At 52.4% G+C, this 15,696-nt stretch overlaps 1 protein-coding gene across 1 annotated transcript in view; it reads right to left on the minus strand.

Annotated features, from left to right (window-relative positions):
* The window catches only part of Sult2b1 (sulfotransferase family 2B member 1), a 29,821-nt gene extending 15,120 nt beyond the window's left edge, over window positions 1–14,701 (minus strand). The window contains exon 1 of the mRNA XM_059276997.1: window positions 14,568–14,701. Within this exon, the coding sequence (XP_059132980.1) occupies window positions 14,568–14,629 (62 nt within the window). The 5' untranslated portion in view covers window positions 14,630–14,701. The remainder of the gene's footprint in view (window positions 1–14,567) is intronic.
* Window positions 14,702–15,696: the final 995 nt, after the last annotated feature.

Consider the following 15,696-nt stretch of genomic DNA (forward strand, 5'->3'; position numbering starts at 1 on the left):
GGGGCTGAGGTTATGGTTCGGTGGTAGAGCTCCTGCCTAAAATGCCCCAGTGAGGCATGGGCATGGCTGTGTGGTGGGCATGACTGTGTGGTGGGCATGGCTGTGTGGTGGGCATGGCTGTGTGGTGGGCATGGCTGTGTGGTGGGCATGGCATGGCTGTGTGGTGGGCATGGCTGTGTGGTGGGCATGGCATGGCTGTGTGGTGGGCATGGCATGGCTGTGTGGTGGGCATGGCTGTGTGGTGGGCATGGCTGTGTGGTGGGCATGGCTGTGTGGTGGGCATGGCTGTGTGGTGGCCATGGCTGTGTGGTATGTTATGAGGCCCTGGGTTCCATCCATAGAATAGCGACAACAATAATGATGGTGATGTTGATGATGAGAGGTTGGTTCTGAACACACAGGTGAACTCAGAAATGTGGAGGGTCACACACTCAGGAGCCCACACTGTGGGGAGTTCTCTGTGTCTATTATATATATATATATATATATATATATACATAATCACTGCCATCTTGTAGCGTTTTGTAAAGCTCTCAAGCCTCTGTCTAACATGGAGAAAGTGTTGCACTAAAGCTGGTTAAGTTTTCACAGAGAAGGACTGCCGGAGGCTGTAAGCAGGCAGTGTGCAGTCTAGTAGCCTGGTTTGAAGCTCACATCCCATAAACCCGAGCGAAAATCACCATTTTACACAACTGTAGGTGAGCAGCATCGCGGCCCTGCTCAGGCTAGCCTGCAATGTAGTAAGTGGTACATTCTTTAGGCACTGCATTTGTTCAGTGGTGTTACCACTTTGCCGTAGGTTGAGCCCGAGGATAGAATGTGTGATATCACCAGTTACCAGGTAGATTTGGCTCAAGAGGTGGGAGCAGTGAGGTCAACAGTTACCAGGCTGATCAGCTGACAGACGCCTGCCCGTGGCTATGCCTAACCTGCCTTCCCTCCTGAGCCTCAGTTTCCTCCTCTGTCACAAACGGACAGCAGTAATCACTGCTTCAAGCCGCCAATCCTACCGAGGGTGAGAAGGGCTTTGTGTATCTTAAGTACCGGGTTCTTGAGAGACGCTCAGTAGCCCCAGGTAGGACTTAATCTTTGATCTCAGCAACTCCTTGACAGAGAGATTTCTCTCCCATTACAGGAGAGGGAAACTGAGTCACCTTTCAGGGAAGGATCTTGTGCCCTTAGGCACCCTGAAATGATTCCTGGATGAGTAAGTAAATTAATGTGGACACCTGGGCCACTGCTCCACCGATTAAAACAAAAAAACCTCTTGAGTGCAGCTCACATCCCGAGAAGCCAAGCAGCAAAGGCTCAGGGCGAGAGAATGAATGAGTGAGAGAGAGAAGTGGGTGATAAATGAGCGGGGGAGAGAATGGCTGAATACATGAATGAGGGGATTAAAACAAGCGGGAGAATGATGGAGGGAGAAAATGAATCAATGCACAGATAAAATTGAGAAGGGCTAGGAGAATGAATGAATGACTAAGTGGACAGAGTGAAGGGAAGTCCCAGAGCACTTGTGGCCCCTCCCCTGCCTGTGCCTTCAGCCCTGGCTACTGTAGGGACGTCACCGACCAGGACACGGAACTCCTGCAGGCTTCCCCCACAGTCTCCCCACTCCCTCCCCCTCCCCACCTTCATGCCAGCTCTGGCCTCCACCTGGCCTCTCCTCTGCATGTCCATCCCTCTGCCACCCGCTGCTGCCCCCAGGCTCACACAGCCTCTTTGGGTTTTATGTCCTGTGGTTTCTTCACTCCCTGTGCCAATACCCACAAGCAGGTCTCCGTACTAGCGCTGAAAGTGATGGGCTCATCCTCTGAAGGCGGCCAGCTCAGCCCCATGGTGGAGAAGGGCTGAGTTAGCACAGGCTTCCGTGTCAAGAGATGGATGGAAGGAAGGAAAGACATCACCTGTAGCCTGGCCTGCTGCAGTCATTACGTTTTTATAATTCGGTCTTCACACAGCAGGAGAAGACCACCTAGGACCAGGTGCTTCTGCCTTCCCCATGCTCAAACCCACAGCACCTGTCTTACAGGAAGTGGTATCCACGCCGTGACAAGGACCCGCAAGGCACCCCATCTGCCCTGTCCCTCTGTGCCATCATGGTGGCCCAGCATGCTGGCCTTGTTCCTCCTCCCACATTCTGAGTCAACCCTGCTGTCCACGGGCTTTCCACAGGCTGTCCCCTTACCTTCCATTTGTCTACACACTCTTGCCCTCCCCATGTGAAATATGCCATGCTGTCACTGAACCTCATCATAGAGGACACCCTGTGGACAATAGGCCGGACACACATCTTCCAGCCAGCTACACTCCCCCCCCCAAAAAAAAAACCCCACACATATGCGCCCCTTCTGAGTTGCTTCAGTTTACACAGCTCAGGTTGAATATTACCTCATCTCACCCAAAACACGGGGCTCAGGGAGACTCACGTGGAGACTTCCGTGTTTTGGAATAGCTGCATGCACACACCGAGATGCCTTGGGAAAGCGACCCGAGTCTAAACTCCAGTTCACAGACGTCATACCTCTCATAGCCCCAAAGACATTTCATCCAATAGTTTTGGGTCCCCATGTTTCGGCTCTGACTGGTTCCATGAGGAGACATGCAGGCTTCTACCCATGTGTCATGCCGACACTGAAAAGGTTTGGATTCTGGGGTTCTTGGAGCTTTGGATTTACTAAGTGGAGGTAATTAAGCCATATATTCTGTCTACCTTCTTTGTCCAGGGGCTTTCAACAGTGAACACATCTTCTTTAGATTAATCTATGTTATGTGTATGGATGTTTTGCCTTCATGTGTTTGTGCACCACATGCAGGGCCTGCAGAGGCCGTAAGAGGGCGTCAGACCCCCCAGAACTGAAGTTACAGGTGGCTCTGAGCAGCCAAGTGTGTGCTGAGAATCGAACCCAGGTCCTCTGCAAGAGCAGCCAGTGCTCTTCGCCGCTGAGCCACCTCTGCAGTGGTCTGTCTTTTGGTTAATGTCTCCACCCGCCCTCGCCCCCAGCACTGCCTGCAGTGGGGTAGAGAGCTTCTGCACATTTGCGTCCACTGAAGGAAGGGAATTTGTGCCACACGGTCTTTCCTGACCGTGTGCAGTCTCTCAGCAACACCATGAGGCTTCTGATGATCCCTGGCTTACCGAGGAGACAACAGAGGGTCAGAGAGGTGGAGCCACCCGGCTAACGTCACACAGCCATGGAGGGCAGAGCAAGTTTGAACCCAACATGTTAGGGAGACAGAAAATTGACCCAAGCTGTTCAGAGATGCCCTGGTCATGACTGCGCCCAGCCCCACCAGGTCAGTCCGAGAGCTGATCCATGTCATCTCACAGTTAACGCACCTGGATGAAGGATCATAACATAATCAAAGGTGGTACAGCACTACTGCTACCCTTGGGTGTCTACCCGAGAGAAACAAACATTTGGTAAGTAGCTTGCCACAGAAGCATGTGGACTTGGGCTTGCTCCTGTACTGACATAAAAAGCCCGGGTGAGAAGGCTGTTGCATGTGCCTGTGATCCAGCACTAGGAACGCAGTGGACGCCTGGAGCTCTCGAACCAACCAACCCACTCTAAACAGCAATCTTTAGGTCTCTCAGTGAGAGACCCTGTCTCAAAAGATGGTGGATGCATCTGGCAAGATGGCTCAGCAGGTAAAGCCATTTCCGGCCAGGCCTAATAACCTGAGTTATGAGCACATGCCACTGTACACATAAACACACACACAATACATAAATGATGGGTGATGCCTCTGACGGCCAAGGTTAACCTCTGGCTTTCACATTCACCCACCCATCTGTGCACTTGTGTGCATGCATATGTGCACGACCACACACACACACACACACACACACACACACACACACACACACACACTCCCAAAGAAGTAACAGAGGGCATCAGCAGGAAATGAGAAGGTGCTTCTCTGATGCTGAGGTTTTGGGGGGAGTCGACCACGAGCCTCGAACAGCAATTCTGGAAGCCATGGAGTGGGAGATTCTGCACACACCTGGCTCTCCACTAGAAAATACCACTTCTGCCGGGCGGTGGTGGCGCACGCCTTTAATCCCAGCACTCGGGAGGCAGAGCCAGGCGGATCTCTGTGAGTTCGAGGCCAGCCTGGGCTACAGAGCGAGATCCAGGAAAGGCGCAAAGCTACACAGAGAAACCCTGTTTCGAAAAATCAAAAAAAAAAAAAAAAGAAAAAAAAAAAAAAAGAAAATACCACTTCTGTGTGACCTCCCGCTGTGACAGAACTCACGGGACTGTGACCCTTGTGCCATCTACAGGAACAGGAAGCAAGCACAACATCCTCAGATAAGCAGGGGTCAAGGGGACAGCCCAGGCTGTTGGAGGGGCTTTGGGAGTCTCCAAAGGCTACACTTGTGTCACATCTCCTGAGGTGTGACAGAATTCCCTCTACTATGTGGTGCTGGGCATGGACCCAGGGCCTTATGTGTGCTAGGCAAGTGCTTTGCCAACTAAGCCAAATCCTGAGCCTGTGATTCTTTCTTCTTTCTTTCTTTTCTTTTTTTTTTTAGTTTTTCGAGACAGAGTTTCTCTGTGTAGCCCTGGCTGTCCTGGAACTCACTCTGTAGACAAGCTGGCCTTGAACTCACAGTGATCCTCTTGCCTCTGCCTCCCAGTGCTGGGATTAAAGGCGTGTGCCACCACCGCCCGATTGTGATTCTATTTTTTTTTTAAGATTTATTTATTTATTATGTATACAGTAGTCTGTCTGCACATATCCCTGCATGACAGAAGAGGGGACCAGATCTCATTACAGATGGTTGTGAGCCACCATGTGGTTGCTGGGAATTGAACTCAGGACCTTTGGAAGAGCAAGCAGTGCTCTTAACCTCTGAGCCATCTCTCCAGCCCATGATTCTATATTTTAAGAGTCATATTCAGATAAACTCAACATCCATTATTACAATGATGGCCAGTGACTCTCTTGTCTACCCAGGATATCTGAGAAGACACTTCACCCATGCCACAGCCCCACTGATGGGGGACATGGGAGCAATGCTCCTTCACTGGAGGGTGGCCAGTGTGTCATCTACCCACTGACATTCATGAGCCTTGGTCAAGGGCCAGGGGCTCAGAGAGTACTAAAATTCCAATGACAGCTTCTGTTCTTGGGCTGGATCCAGCCAACTCCAGATGATGTCATTATAAACATCAGAAAGTGCTAGTATGTGGAGCTGAGACAGGAGGATTGTAAGTTTGAGACCAGCCTGAGCTACATATCCAGACCATGTATCATAATAAAGTGAGAGAAAAAGGGAGAAGGTGAGAAAGGGGAGGAGAGAAGAGGCAGAAGGGGAGGAGGAGGGAGGGGAGGAGGAGAGAGAAGGGAGGGGAGGAGGAGGGATTTGATCTCAGACAGGGAGTTCTGGAACAGGACATGTCCAGTTTGGTCACAGGAGGTCAGGGGCACTCTTTGAGGAGTTGATGTGTGGAAAACCCCTAAGGGCGTGAGGATGCTCTGTGGAGTCTCAGAAGGACCCACTTGTGAACTCTGGTGTCTGGGCAGGCTGTAGCCCTGCTCAGCCAGCCCCCACTGTCACCAACGCCGGCTGTCCTGCTGACTCACATTGGGGTCAGCTCACCGGAGTCCCCCAGCCTGAGCTTCAGTTGCATATCATGGACGTTGTTTACAGCAGTCCAGCTGCCCAGACTTTGCCTGCCGGGATGCCCTTCCTCACATCCCGGCTCACCTCCATGCTGGCCTCTGCATGGAGTGCATCTGTGCCAGCGTCCCCAACTCCACTCGGCAGGATGACTCACACTTTAGCCAGGGCCAGGGAAGCTTCATTCCCAGCAGTATCGTGATGCGTGGCTGGCTCCAGCCCAGGCGCCTCACAGCCCTCCACCTGGTCTACTCTTCTGACCATCACTGAATATTTAGTGACTGTTTCTGTGTGTATTTCCTTGTTCCACTGGTGAGGAAACAGGGTTTGGTAGGGCGAGGGGCAGTACTCATTGTATCTGAACAATCAACCGCGGCCCCCACCCCTGAAATGTACTGGATACACAGACGACCTTGAGAAAGAACCGGTGAAGGACACAAGAGGTTGACGCAGCCCTGAAGGACCAGAAGCCAAGAAAAAGATGAGCGCTCAGCAAACGCTTGAGCCAGCTCCTCACCGAGACCTGCTTCCACCCCCCCTCCCCACCACAGGGCTTCTCTGTGCAGCCCTGGCTGTCCTGGAACTCTCTCTGTAGACCAGGCTGGCCTTGAACTCAGAGACCCGCCCGCTTCTGCCTCCTGAGTGCTGGGATTAAAGGTGTGCGCCACCACGCCTGGCATGTTTCCATCTCAACAGCAGGTCATCCTTCACATTTCTGAAATTGACCTACACACAGACATTTGCTTTAAAGAAGCTGGGAAACAAACTGAACTCTAGCAATCCGCAGCCCATGGAGCGCATGGAGGTCAAAGGTCCTGGCACCTTAGGTTAAAAATGCATCCGAGAAGCTGATCTAGCAGCACAGCCCTGTCACCCCAGCATCTGAGACGCTGAGGCAGGAAGATCTTGATTAAAAGGCCAGCCTGGGAAATTCAGCAAGGCCCTGTCTCAAAACAAAAAAAAGGAGGATTCTGGCGGTGGCGAACACCTTTAATCCCAGCACTTGGCAGGAAGAGGCAGGTGGATCTCTGTGAGTCCTAGGCTAGCCTGGTCTACAGAGTGAGACCCTGCCTCAAAAACACAAAACAAAAGAAAAAGGAGGGGTGGGCATGGCTCATGGTTAGAGCACTGGCCTGGCATGCAAAGGGTCCTGGGTTCAATCCCCAGGGCTACCCGGCCTGGCATGCAAAGGGTCCTGGGTTCAATCCCCAGGGCTACCCAAAACAAAGGTTATAAAGTATTTCTAAATATTTCTAGCTAGCTAATGTATATCTGTATCTATATGTACACACACACACACACACACACACACACACACACACACACACGTAACCTTTTTTTTTTTTTTTTTTTTTTTTTTTTTTTTGGTTTTTCGAGGCAGGGTTTCTCTGTGTAACTTTGCGCCTTTCCTGGAACTCACTTGGTAGCCCAGGCTGGCCTCGAACTCACAGAGATCCACCTGGCTCTGCCTCCCGAGTGCTGGGATTAAAGGCGTGCGCCACCACCGCCCGGCTCACACACGTAACCATTTATTCATGAGTGAGCAGTGCCATGTGAGCCTCAGGAGGCAGGACTTGGCAGCTGCCTGGAGCTCCCCATCAGCCCCACAGCCACTGCCGCTCTGAGAGCCTCCCCCTCCCCCCCAGACGGAATGAGACTGGCCCTGGACTTGCAGAGTATCCTCAAAGAAGCTATTCCCTGGATCTGGTTGGTTTTGCAAAGGTGGTTGATGCTTACAAAGGTTTGTAAAAGAAGTCACTCCCGCATAGATGGGATCTGAACAGATTCCAGAATGTGAGGGTGCTCCAGTCCCTGACATAAAATGGAATAGCTGTGGGCCTGGTCACACAGGCCTGCAATCTTAATACTCAGGAGACTGAGGCAGGAGGATTGCTTTGAATTCAAGGACAGCCTGGCCTATAGACTCTGTCTCAAAACAAAACAAAAATATTTTTATTTTATTTTATTTATTTATTTTGGTTTTTCAAGACAGAGTTTCTCTGTGCAACAGCTCCAGCTGTCCTGGAACTCACTCTGTAGACCAGGCTGGCCTTGAACTCAGAGATCTGCCTGCCTCTGCCTCCTGAGTGCTGGGACTAAAGGCGTGCACCACCACCAAGCCTGGCCCGAAACAAAAAAATTTAAATGGTGTTTTTAATCTCCTGCAGTTGACTGACCACACAATACCTAATTTAGATTTTGAGGTACAACCTCCATCTTGTTGGCCCATTTGAGAGATGAGGACGGAGGCTGGAAGACGTGGAGTGTCAGCTGACAGAGACATACCTTGTTCAAAGTCTTTTCAGGCCTTAACTCTCCCTGAACGGCCTGAAAGGCCTCCTCCCCACCTGCTCTGACAGGCTCAGTCTGTTCCCTAAATGTTCCACGCTCCACCACACCAGGTCTCCTAGTGGTGTCTTGCCTGAGGCTCTCCCCACTTCTCTCTGGTATGCATCCCATTTATTAAACCCCTACTGTGTGCCTTTATTGCGCTGAACCTCACACAGACCCAGCATACTGTCTAATGCCACAGCCACCAGCCACATGTGCTACTGAGCATTTGAAACGTGGCCTCAGGGACAGGGGATCCAGGCTCTGACTCTTCCCCATCTGTTCCCGACTTAATGTCAGTTCTGACAGTGGGAAGCGCTGTTAGCTGGCTGAGAACAGCCAGGGCCTGCTAGCAGACTTGTCAGCCATGACCATGATGAGATCAAACGCAAATGGAATCTCTCCCCAGGCAGAGCAGCTGCCTGAGTGGTCACTGGAGAAAACCCACACCACAGACCTCAGGCTCAGTGTGGGAAAGAAGCAACTCTACTTAATTCACATCGTAGTTTCTTTTGTTTTTGTTTTTGGGAGATAGGGTCTCACTCTGTAGCCCAGGCTAGCCTCAGGCTTGCAGCAATCCTTCTGCCTCTGCTTCCTACATACTGAGATGTCAGGTGTGAGCCTTCTCTTCCACTCATTTGTAGGATCCAGGAGACATTTACCTGGGGGCTCATGTTGCGTCTAAATAAGTGAGGTATCAGAAAGCGAAGGTGTGACTCAGTCAGTGGTAGAGCCTCTGCTTGGACACCCGCCCCGCCCCCCCCCCGGGGGGGGGGGCGTGGGGTGTGGGTCAGTGGTAGTGATGTACACAAAGGCCTGGGTTCCATCCCACCTAACACAGCCAAAAGAAGGAGGAGCGTTCGAGCTGGAAGACGGCCTGGTCACTAAACTGCTCCCTGTGCGAGCATGAGCACCTAAGTTTGGATCCTTAGCACGTTGTGAAGCTGGACACTGTGGTGTGTGTGTGTGTGTGTGTGTGTGTGTGTGTGTGTGTGTGTGATCTCAGTGTGGAGGTGGGTGTCTGTCTGTATCTCAGTTCTGTGTTGTGAGTCTGTCTGTCTTGTTTGTATCTCAGTGCTGTGTGCTGTGGTGTGAGTCTGTCTGTCTGTCTGTATTTCAGTGCTGTGGTGTGAGTCTGTCTGTCTGTATTTTAGTGCTGCGGTAGGGCAGAGAAAAGTAGATTCCTGGGACTCTGACCAACCGATCTAGACAAAATGGAGAGCTCCAGTGTCTATTGAGAGAGACTCAGCCTCAAAAAATAAGGGAGTTAGAGACTCAGCAGTAAAAGGCACTTGGTGCTCTTGCAAGGGACATAGTTTGGATCCCAGAACTCATGTCAGGCAGATGGCAACCGCCTATAACTCCACTCCAAGGGATCTGGTGCCCTCTTCTGGCATCCTATGGCGCCTGCACAAACATGGTACACACATGTGCGCACACGCACGCACGTGTGTGTGTATACACACACACACACACACACACACAAACAAACAAATAAAAAATGTGGAAAGTAGTAAAGGAAGACACCAATCTACATTCACAGGTGAGTATACCAGCACACACGTGTGCACACAATACCTCCAACATATCAGAAACACATACACACACAGAAAGAGAGAGAGAGAGAGAGAGAGAGAGAGAGAGAAAGAAAGAAAGAAAGAAAGAAAGAAAGAAAAGAAAGAAAGAAAGAATTAGCCAAGCATGGTGGCACACGCCTTTAATCCCAGCCCTCAGGAGGCAGAGGCAGGCAGATCTCTGAGTTTGAGGCCAGCCTGGTCTACAGAGCGAGTTCCAGGACAGCCAGGGTTACACAGAGAAACCTTGTTTCAAGCAAGCAAACAAACACAAAAAAGAAAGAAGAGAAGGAGAGGAAGGAAGGCAGAGGAGAAGGAAGGCCGTGCTGCATAGGAGGGAGTCTGTGAGTGGGGCCCCGGGCTCAGGCTGCCTGGGGCGTGTTCTCAGGCACCTCCTAATTTCTCTTTCTCCACCTGCCCCCCATTTCCTGGCTCAAGAGGACTCACTGGCAGTTGGAAAGGAAGTAGGAAAAAGAAAATCCCCAAACCAGCTAAGACTGACGACTCACTGCTGCCACTTCCCAGCAGCACTTGAAAGTCTGAGGCAGAAGGACTGCCATGAGTTCAAGGCTAGCCTGGGCTACACAAGGAGACCCTGTCTGGAGAGGTGGCTCAGTGGTTAAAAATGCATGCTGCTCCCATCCCCATCCAGCTGATTGAGGTTTGGCTCTCAGCACCCACACTGGGCGGCTCACAACTGCCTATAGCTACAGACTGAGGGATCTGACTCTCTTGGCCTCTGTGGGCACCCACACTCTTGGGCACACACACAAACACACACATATACAGAAATACACAAAATAAAGTAAGTTAATTAATCTTTGAAAAAAATCAACCAACGGCCTTTCCCCTCATACAATCCCTCCACAGAACAGACCGCTCCTTTCCATATGAGATGCCAATCTCATGCCCCAGCTGCCCCTAATTTACAGACACTGCAGCTTCTCTGGGTCTTGTTGAGTAATCGGCAAGGTAGGTAGCCTTTGAGCTCGGGTTGCCTGGTTCCTACTTTCCTGGCCCTGGTCCCCTCTTGAGGCTGCTTGGCTCAGATCTCCCCTGATGCTGCTTGGATGCCCCTTGTCGCCTCAGCGTTTGATGCCACTGATGTCTTTGGCTCCTACATGTCCTCCTAGAGTGACCCCACACACTGGGAGTTTCCACTCCCGAGCCCCTGTCTTGTGAGAACCACAAGGCCTCACAGGACTGTAAGGCATGGCAGAGGGGACTGCCTTGTGGGCTACAAACATCTCCTGCCTTTTTTTTTTTTTTTTTTTTTTTCTGAGACATGATTACTCTGTGTAGCCCTGGCTGTCCTGGAACTCACTCTGTAGACCAGGCTGGCCTTGAACTCAGAGATCCGCCTGCTTCTGCCTCCTGAGTGCTGGGATCTAAGATGTGAGCCACCAGCGCCCGGCCATCTCTTGCTTCTTACCTCTACTCTGCCCACTTGAGCTCTAGGTAGGTACCACTGGCCTCTTTATTGCTTAAAGCCTATCTATTATTGCTTAATAGATTCTCCAGTGGAGAACCCAGCTCCATGTTAAAAGTATGTGAAATCTCCCTCAATGTTGAGCTGTAAAACCAGAAATAGAAACTGCTGGGTAGGTTGGGCATTCCAACTATTCAAGAGGTGGGGGCAAGAGGATCCTAAGTTCAAGGCCAGCTTGGACAACTTAGCAAGATTATGTCCCTAAATAAAAGGTAAAAAGACAGTGGGAGTGGGTCCGTGGATAAAGTCACTTGCTGCCAAGTCTAAGGACTTGAGTTCCATCCCTGGGACCGGCATGATGGATGGAAGGCGAGAACCAACTCCATGGTGTTGTCTTCTGACCTCCATATGTGTGTCGTGACAGTCACAGGCCCGTCCACGTGTACAGAGAAAGAAACAAACATAATAAAATGTTTGTAAGGAGAATGCTGATGGCATGGCTCAGTGGTACGGCACGTGTGTAGCATCTGTGAGACTCAGTGTTCAGTACCCAACACCAGAAAAAAATAAAGCACCCTAAGACATTACTGGGTGGGAATGTGCCTTGAGTTCTCTACACCCAGGCACACAAGCCGGTGACTTCTCTGGCTGTCTGCTCTAGACTTCCTGAAGCTGGGAGGGGCTCCCCCCCCCACTGGAGTGCTCATTAAGCCTCCCAGCTACAGAGGGCTGCGGTCCTTCTATGTTCTGCCCCTTCCCACCTTCCTTATACCCAAATTTAGGGAAGGAGAGATTCCCCTTTCTGTGGTTGAGATCTTGGCTTCACACTAATTACATCTGGGTGATCTTAGGCAACCCTCTTAATTTCCCAGGGTCTCAATTTCTTCAATGGGATGCTGATATTTGGGCATTCATCTGTGTTCCTCTCACTGGTCAGGCCACAAGGAGGATTAACTCAAACAATACTCGGAAGATAGGGCTGCTAGCATGGATGAAAAACTTGGGCTCCTTGTCAGTCACAATGGTTCTGCTGCCTGTCCTTGCCTTGCCCACCTCCCAAATCTCTCTCCTCTTATCTCCTCCTCCTCCTTTCTTAAAAGACAAGGTCCTCATGTAGCCTGTCTGGCCTTGAACTTGCTCTGTAGCCAAGAATGACCTTGATCTCTTCATCCTCTGCTCCAGAGTGCTGGGATACCTGGCTGGTGTGGCGCAGGGCTTCATGCATGCCAGGAAAGCTCTCAACACTGAGCCATGCCCCAGGTTTATTCTGTCCTTTACAGTCCTCCAGATCCACGTGAGGCTGTGAGGCTTCATTCATATAAAGCACGCTGCATCACCAACCCCATTATCTAGAACATTTCAAGAGCTGCATCTTGCTGAGTCTCCTTTAGCCCAAATTAAATCCTGGACAGTTTGCATCACATAATCTAGAACAGATCATGGCTCACCTGTTCTTATTTAAGAGGCTTAAAAATGGAATCGTTTGTTGCCTCTGGGGTGTGGTAGGATGAGGTGCTGCCCTTCGCCCTATGGGATTCTGCTGATGCCCTCTGTCCACCACGCCTGGGCCCTCCTGTAATCCTGACTCACCCCAAGATCAAAGGTTTCCTAATCTCATTCTTCAGTTGACTCTTCCATTCCTGGTCATTGCTCTGGAGTTTCCTACACCTGTCCATGGCAGGCTGTCATGGTGCCCAGGACAGGAAAGATCTGAAGATGGACCACGGCAATCTGGGTTTTGTGGGCTACTCCCTTTCCCCTCCAGAACCCTGAACAGCTGAGGTTTGAAATTCAAAATTACATCTTGAAGCCTGAGAAGCAGTTTGGCCAATAAAAGAGAGAGCAGAGATTGCCAGGGAGGAGGGAAGGGAAGCGCACAGGTCCAGAGATGGGCTGTGGGTATGGGGGGAGCTCCACTGTGGCAGAGGAGAGCTGGGATGTGGGGAGCAGATGAGGGGGCCCATACCTGTTTCCACCTCAAACCAGATCCACCCTGTTCTGACTCCTATTACATATTTAGGCTCAGGAAATTCCATCTGAACAAAACCATTCAAAACCTTAAAACAGCTTCAGAGGCCACAGCCCTGGTTGCTGGGGAACCATAGAAGACATAAAGCTGGGGCAAGGGTGGACTTGGGGTTTAGAAATGAAGCTCTCTGGAAGTTTCCACAGAGAAAAAAAAAATCCCAAAACAGGATGTGCAAAGGCACCGGGGCAGGGAGGCTGGGGTGTGACTAGGGAACCCAAAGTCGTGGGGTGAATGGAATGCAGGGGAGAGGAGGGCAGCAATGGGGTGGGGGTGGGGCCGGAGGGCGGGATGCTAGCAGGATGGGTGAGGCAGCTCTGTGACCACAGGGTCGGGAGGCTGGGGAGAGGCTCCAGAGGGCCATGATGGGCCTCGGAAGAGTCTGGGACAGGGAGGTGTGGGGTGGGTACTAGAGGCCATGGAGACACCAGGAAAAGTGGAAAGCAGGGCTGTGGAGGGAGGCCACGCGAGGAGGCACTGAAGCCCATCCATGTCCAGAGTGATAATGCTGAGGTGCAGAGAGAGCAAATGAGGGACACTCACTTGCAGAAAACAGGCATTCCAGGAACTTGGCCCGAGTGGGCAGAAGAACAGAGGAAGGTGCCAAGTCAGATAAGGGCTGAAGAGAGGTGCAGAGAAGAGAATGTTCAACCAAAGCCCAGGGGTCCAGAGATGCCAGGAAGCTTGTCTAGGTCACACAGCAATCAGGACTCAACTGCCTGGTCCCTGCAGTTCCTCAGTGCCTCTCCACACCCTGGCTCTTGGCTGAGGCAGGGGAAGGGAGGACTTGGAACAGTACCATATTGGAGTGAAGTAACCGGGGTGAGGACAGGGCTTAGTTGTCGCCCTCCTGCAAGCGAGCGCGCCCACACACACCCACTCACATACAGCTCGGGGTACCAGAGGGTCCTGGGAGGGCACAAGAGTCCTGCCTTGTAAGAGTGTAAAAGGAGTTGATGGTGAGGTCGTCAGCTCACTGTGTAGTCTGAGGGGAGCTACAAAGGCTTTCTGGGCTTCTGCCTGCTTAGTCGAGAAGCGAAGCCAAGGGGAGGGGTGTGGAGAGGTTTCAAAGGCACCAGGAGAGGGGGCTCGTGATCAGATCACTTCCTGCCCAGCCTCAGTTTCTCCATCTGGTAAGTGGGTACTCTCTGAGTGTCCCGCTTATCTCCAGGAACAGAGGAACTATGCACACTCCCTACATGAGGAGAGAGGTCGGCCCTAATCCTCTTGGTGTCCAAGACCCAATCCGCCCCGCCCCCCCCTCCCCCGTGAGCATCCCATGCTCCCTGATGTCTCCTAGATGGAGTAGGAACACATGAGAAGTGAGCTTTATTGGGGGACCCCAGCTGATGCAGGACTCAGCAACCTTGGTCTTTCCCAGCTTCTAGGGACCAGGCTCCCAGTTCCCCTTACCCAATTTAGGTTAGCAAAGGTCCTGCCCCCCTCCCCACAACAGAACAACCGGAGCGCGAGAGAGAGGCGTCCCATGCCTCAATGAATCCAGTGGGGGTCCCTCCCTGGCCAGGGCCTGACCCCACCCTCCCCAGGCCCTGGCAAGCACGCCAGCCGCCTCACCTAATTTCGGAGACACTGTCCTCGAACGTGTCCCACAGGGCCGGCGGCTGTGGCCCGTCCATGGCGGGCAGGGCAGGAGCTAGCCGGGCGGGCGTCGGGGCCAGGTGCGCAGCGTCTGCCGCGCCCGCCAGTGCCAGGTGCCTACCAGGCCGGCCCAGGGGAGGGGCACCAGCCGGTTCTCCCAGCTGCTGCCCACGCCTCCTGCCGGCGGCAGGGAGGGAGAGGCTGGTGCCCTCCCAGGGCGAGGGTGGAGGCTCCACGCGACCAGAGTCCAGGGCCAGCTGTGGGGACTTCCGGCTGTCCCCCGGTGGCTGCGGCAGCCCAGCCATGCTGCTGTCTCCGGCCAGCCGCCCTCTTCGTTTTGAAAGTTTTGCCGCGCACCTCCTGCGGTGCTGGGCCCTGGGCATGCTGGGGAAGAGCAGTGTCCACCTTGTGGTCTGAGTTTCTAAGATGGAGAGACAAGAGACAGGTGCAGCCAGGGCAGGACAAAAGGATTACTACGGTCAGAGATAAGGACAGAGACAGAGAGACAGAGAGCATCTCAGAGGCAGAAAGAGGGACCGAGACAGTGAGAGACACAGAGACTCACAGAGATAGTCAAAGACGGGGAGAGGCAGAAACAGTGAGAAAGATATGCACAGATGGTCAGAAACAGAGACAGAGAAGCACACAGAGACAGTGGGAGACAGGCAGAGACACAAACAGACAGAGACACTCTTCCTAAAGGCTTTGTTCATCACCTACATCACAAGGACAGGACTGCCCCATGTGTATCAGCTACAGCTTCCCAAGGAAGAGCTTGGGGTGTTGGAGACCTGCTGGTGGACGGAGCCGCTGCCCAGAGAGAGAAGCGAGTGACCGGGGGTGGGGTGGGGGGGTGGGGGGTGGGGGTGAGGGGGTGGATGCCAGGGTCAGTTGAGTCTCTGAGCACATGGAAGGCGGTGAGCAGATTCAGAACTTACAAGAGGGCTTCAGAACCTGAGGGGCACAGAGGGACATCTCAGGCAATGATGATGGAGGGACGTTGATGGAGGTCGCCATGCCCCCAATATAGTAGAGTAGTAGAGGCCGTGGGCACCTGGGCTCAGGGAAGAGATTTGAGGGTGGAGACCGCAGCAGAGGAAGGGGC

Source organism: Peromyscus eremicus, chromosome 1 (genome assembly GCF_949786415.1).
Source record: "Peromyscus eremicus chromosome 1, PerEre_H2_v1, whole genome shotgun sequence".
In the NCBI taxonomy this organism is placed as follows: Eukaryota; Metazoa; Chordata; class Mammalia; order Rodentia; family Cricetidae; genus Peromyscus; species Peromyscus eremicus.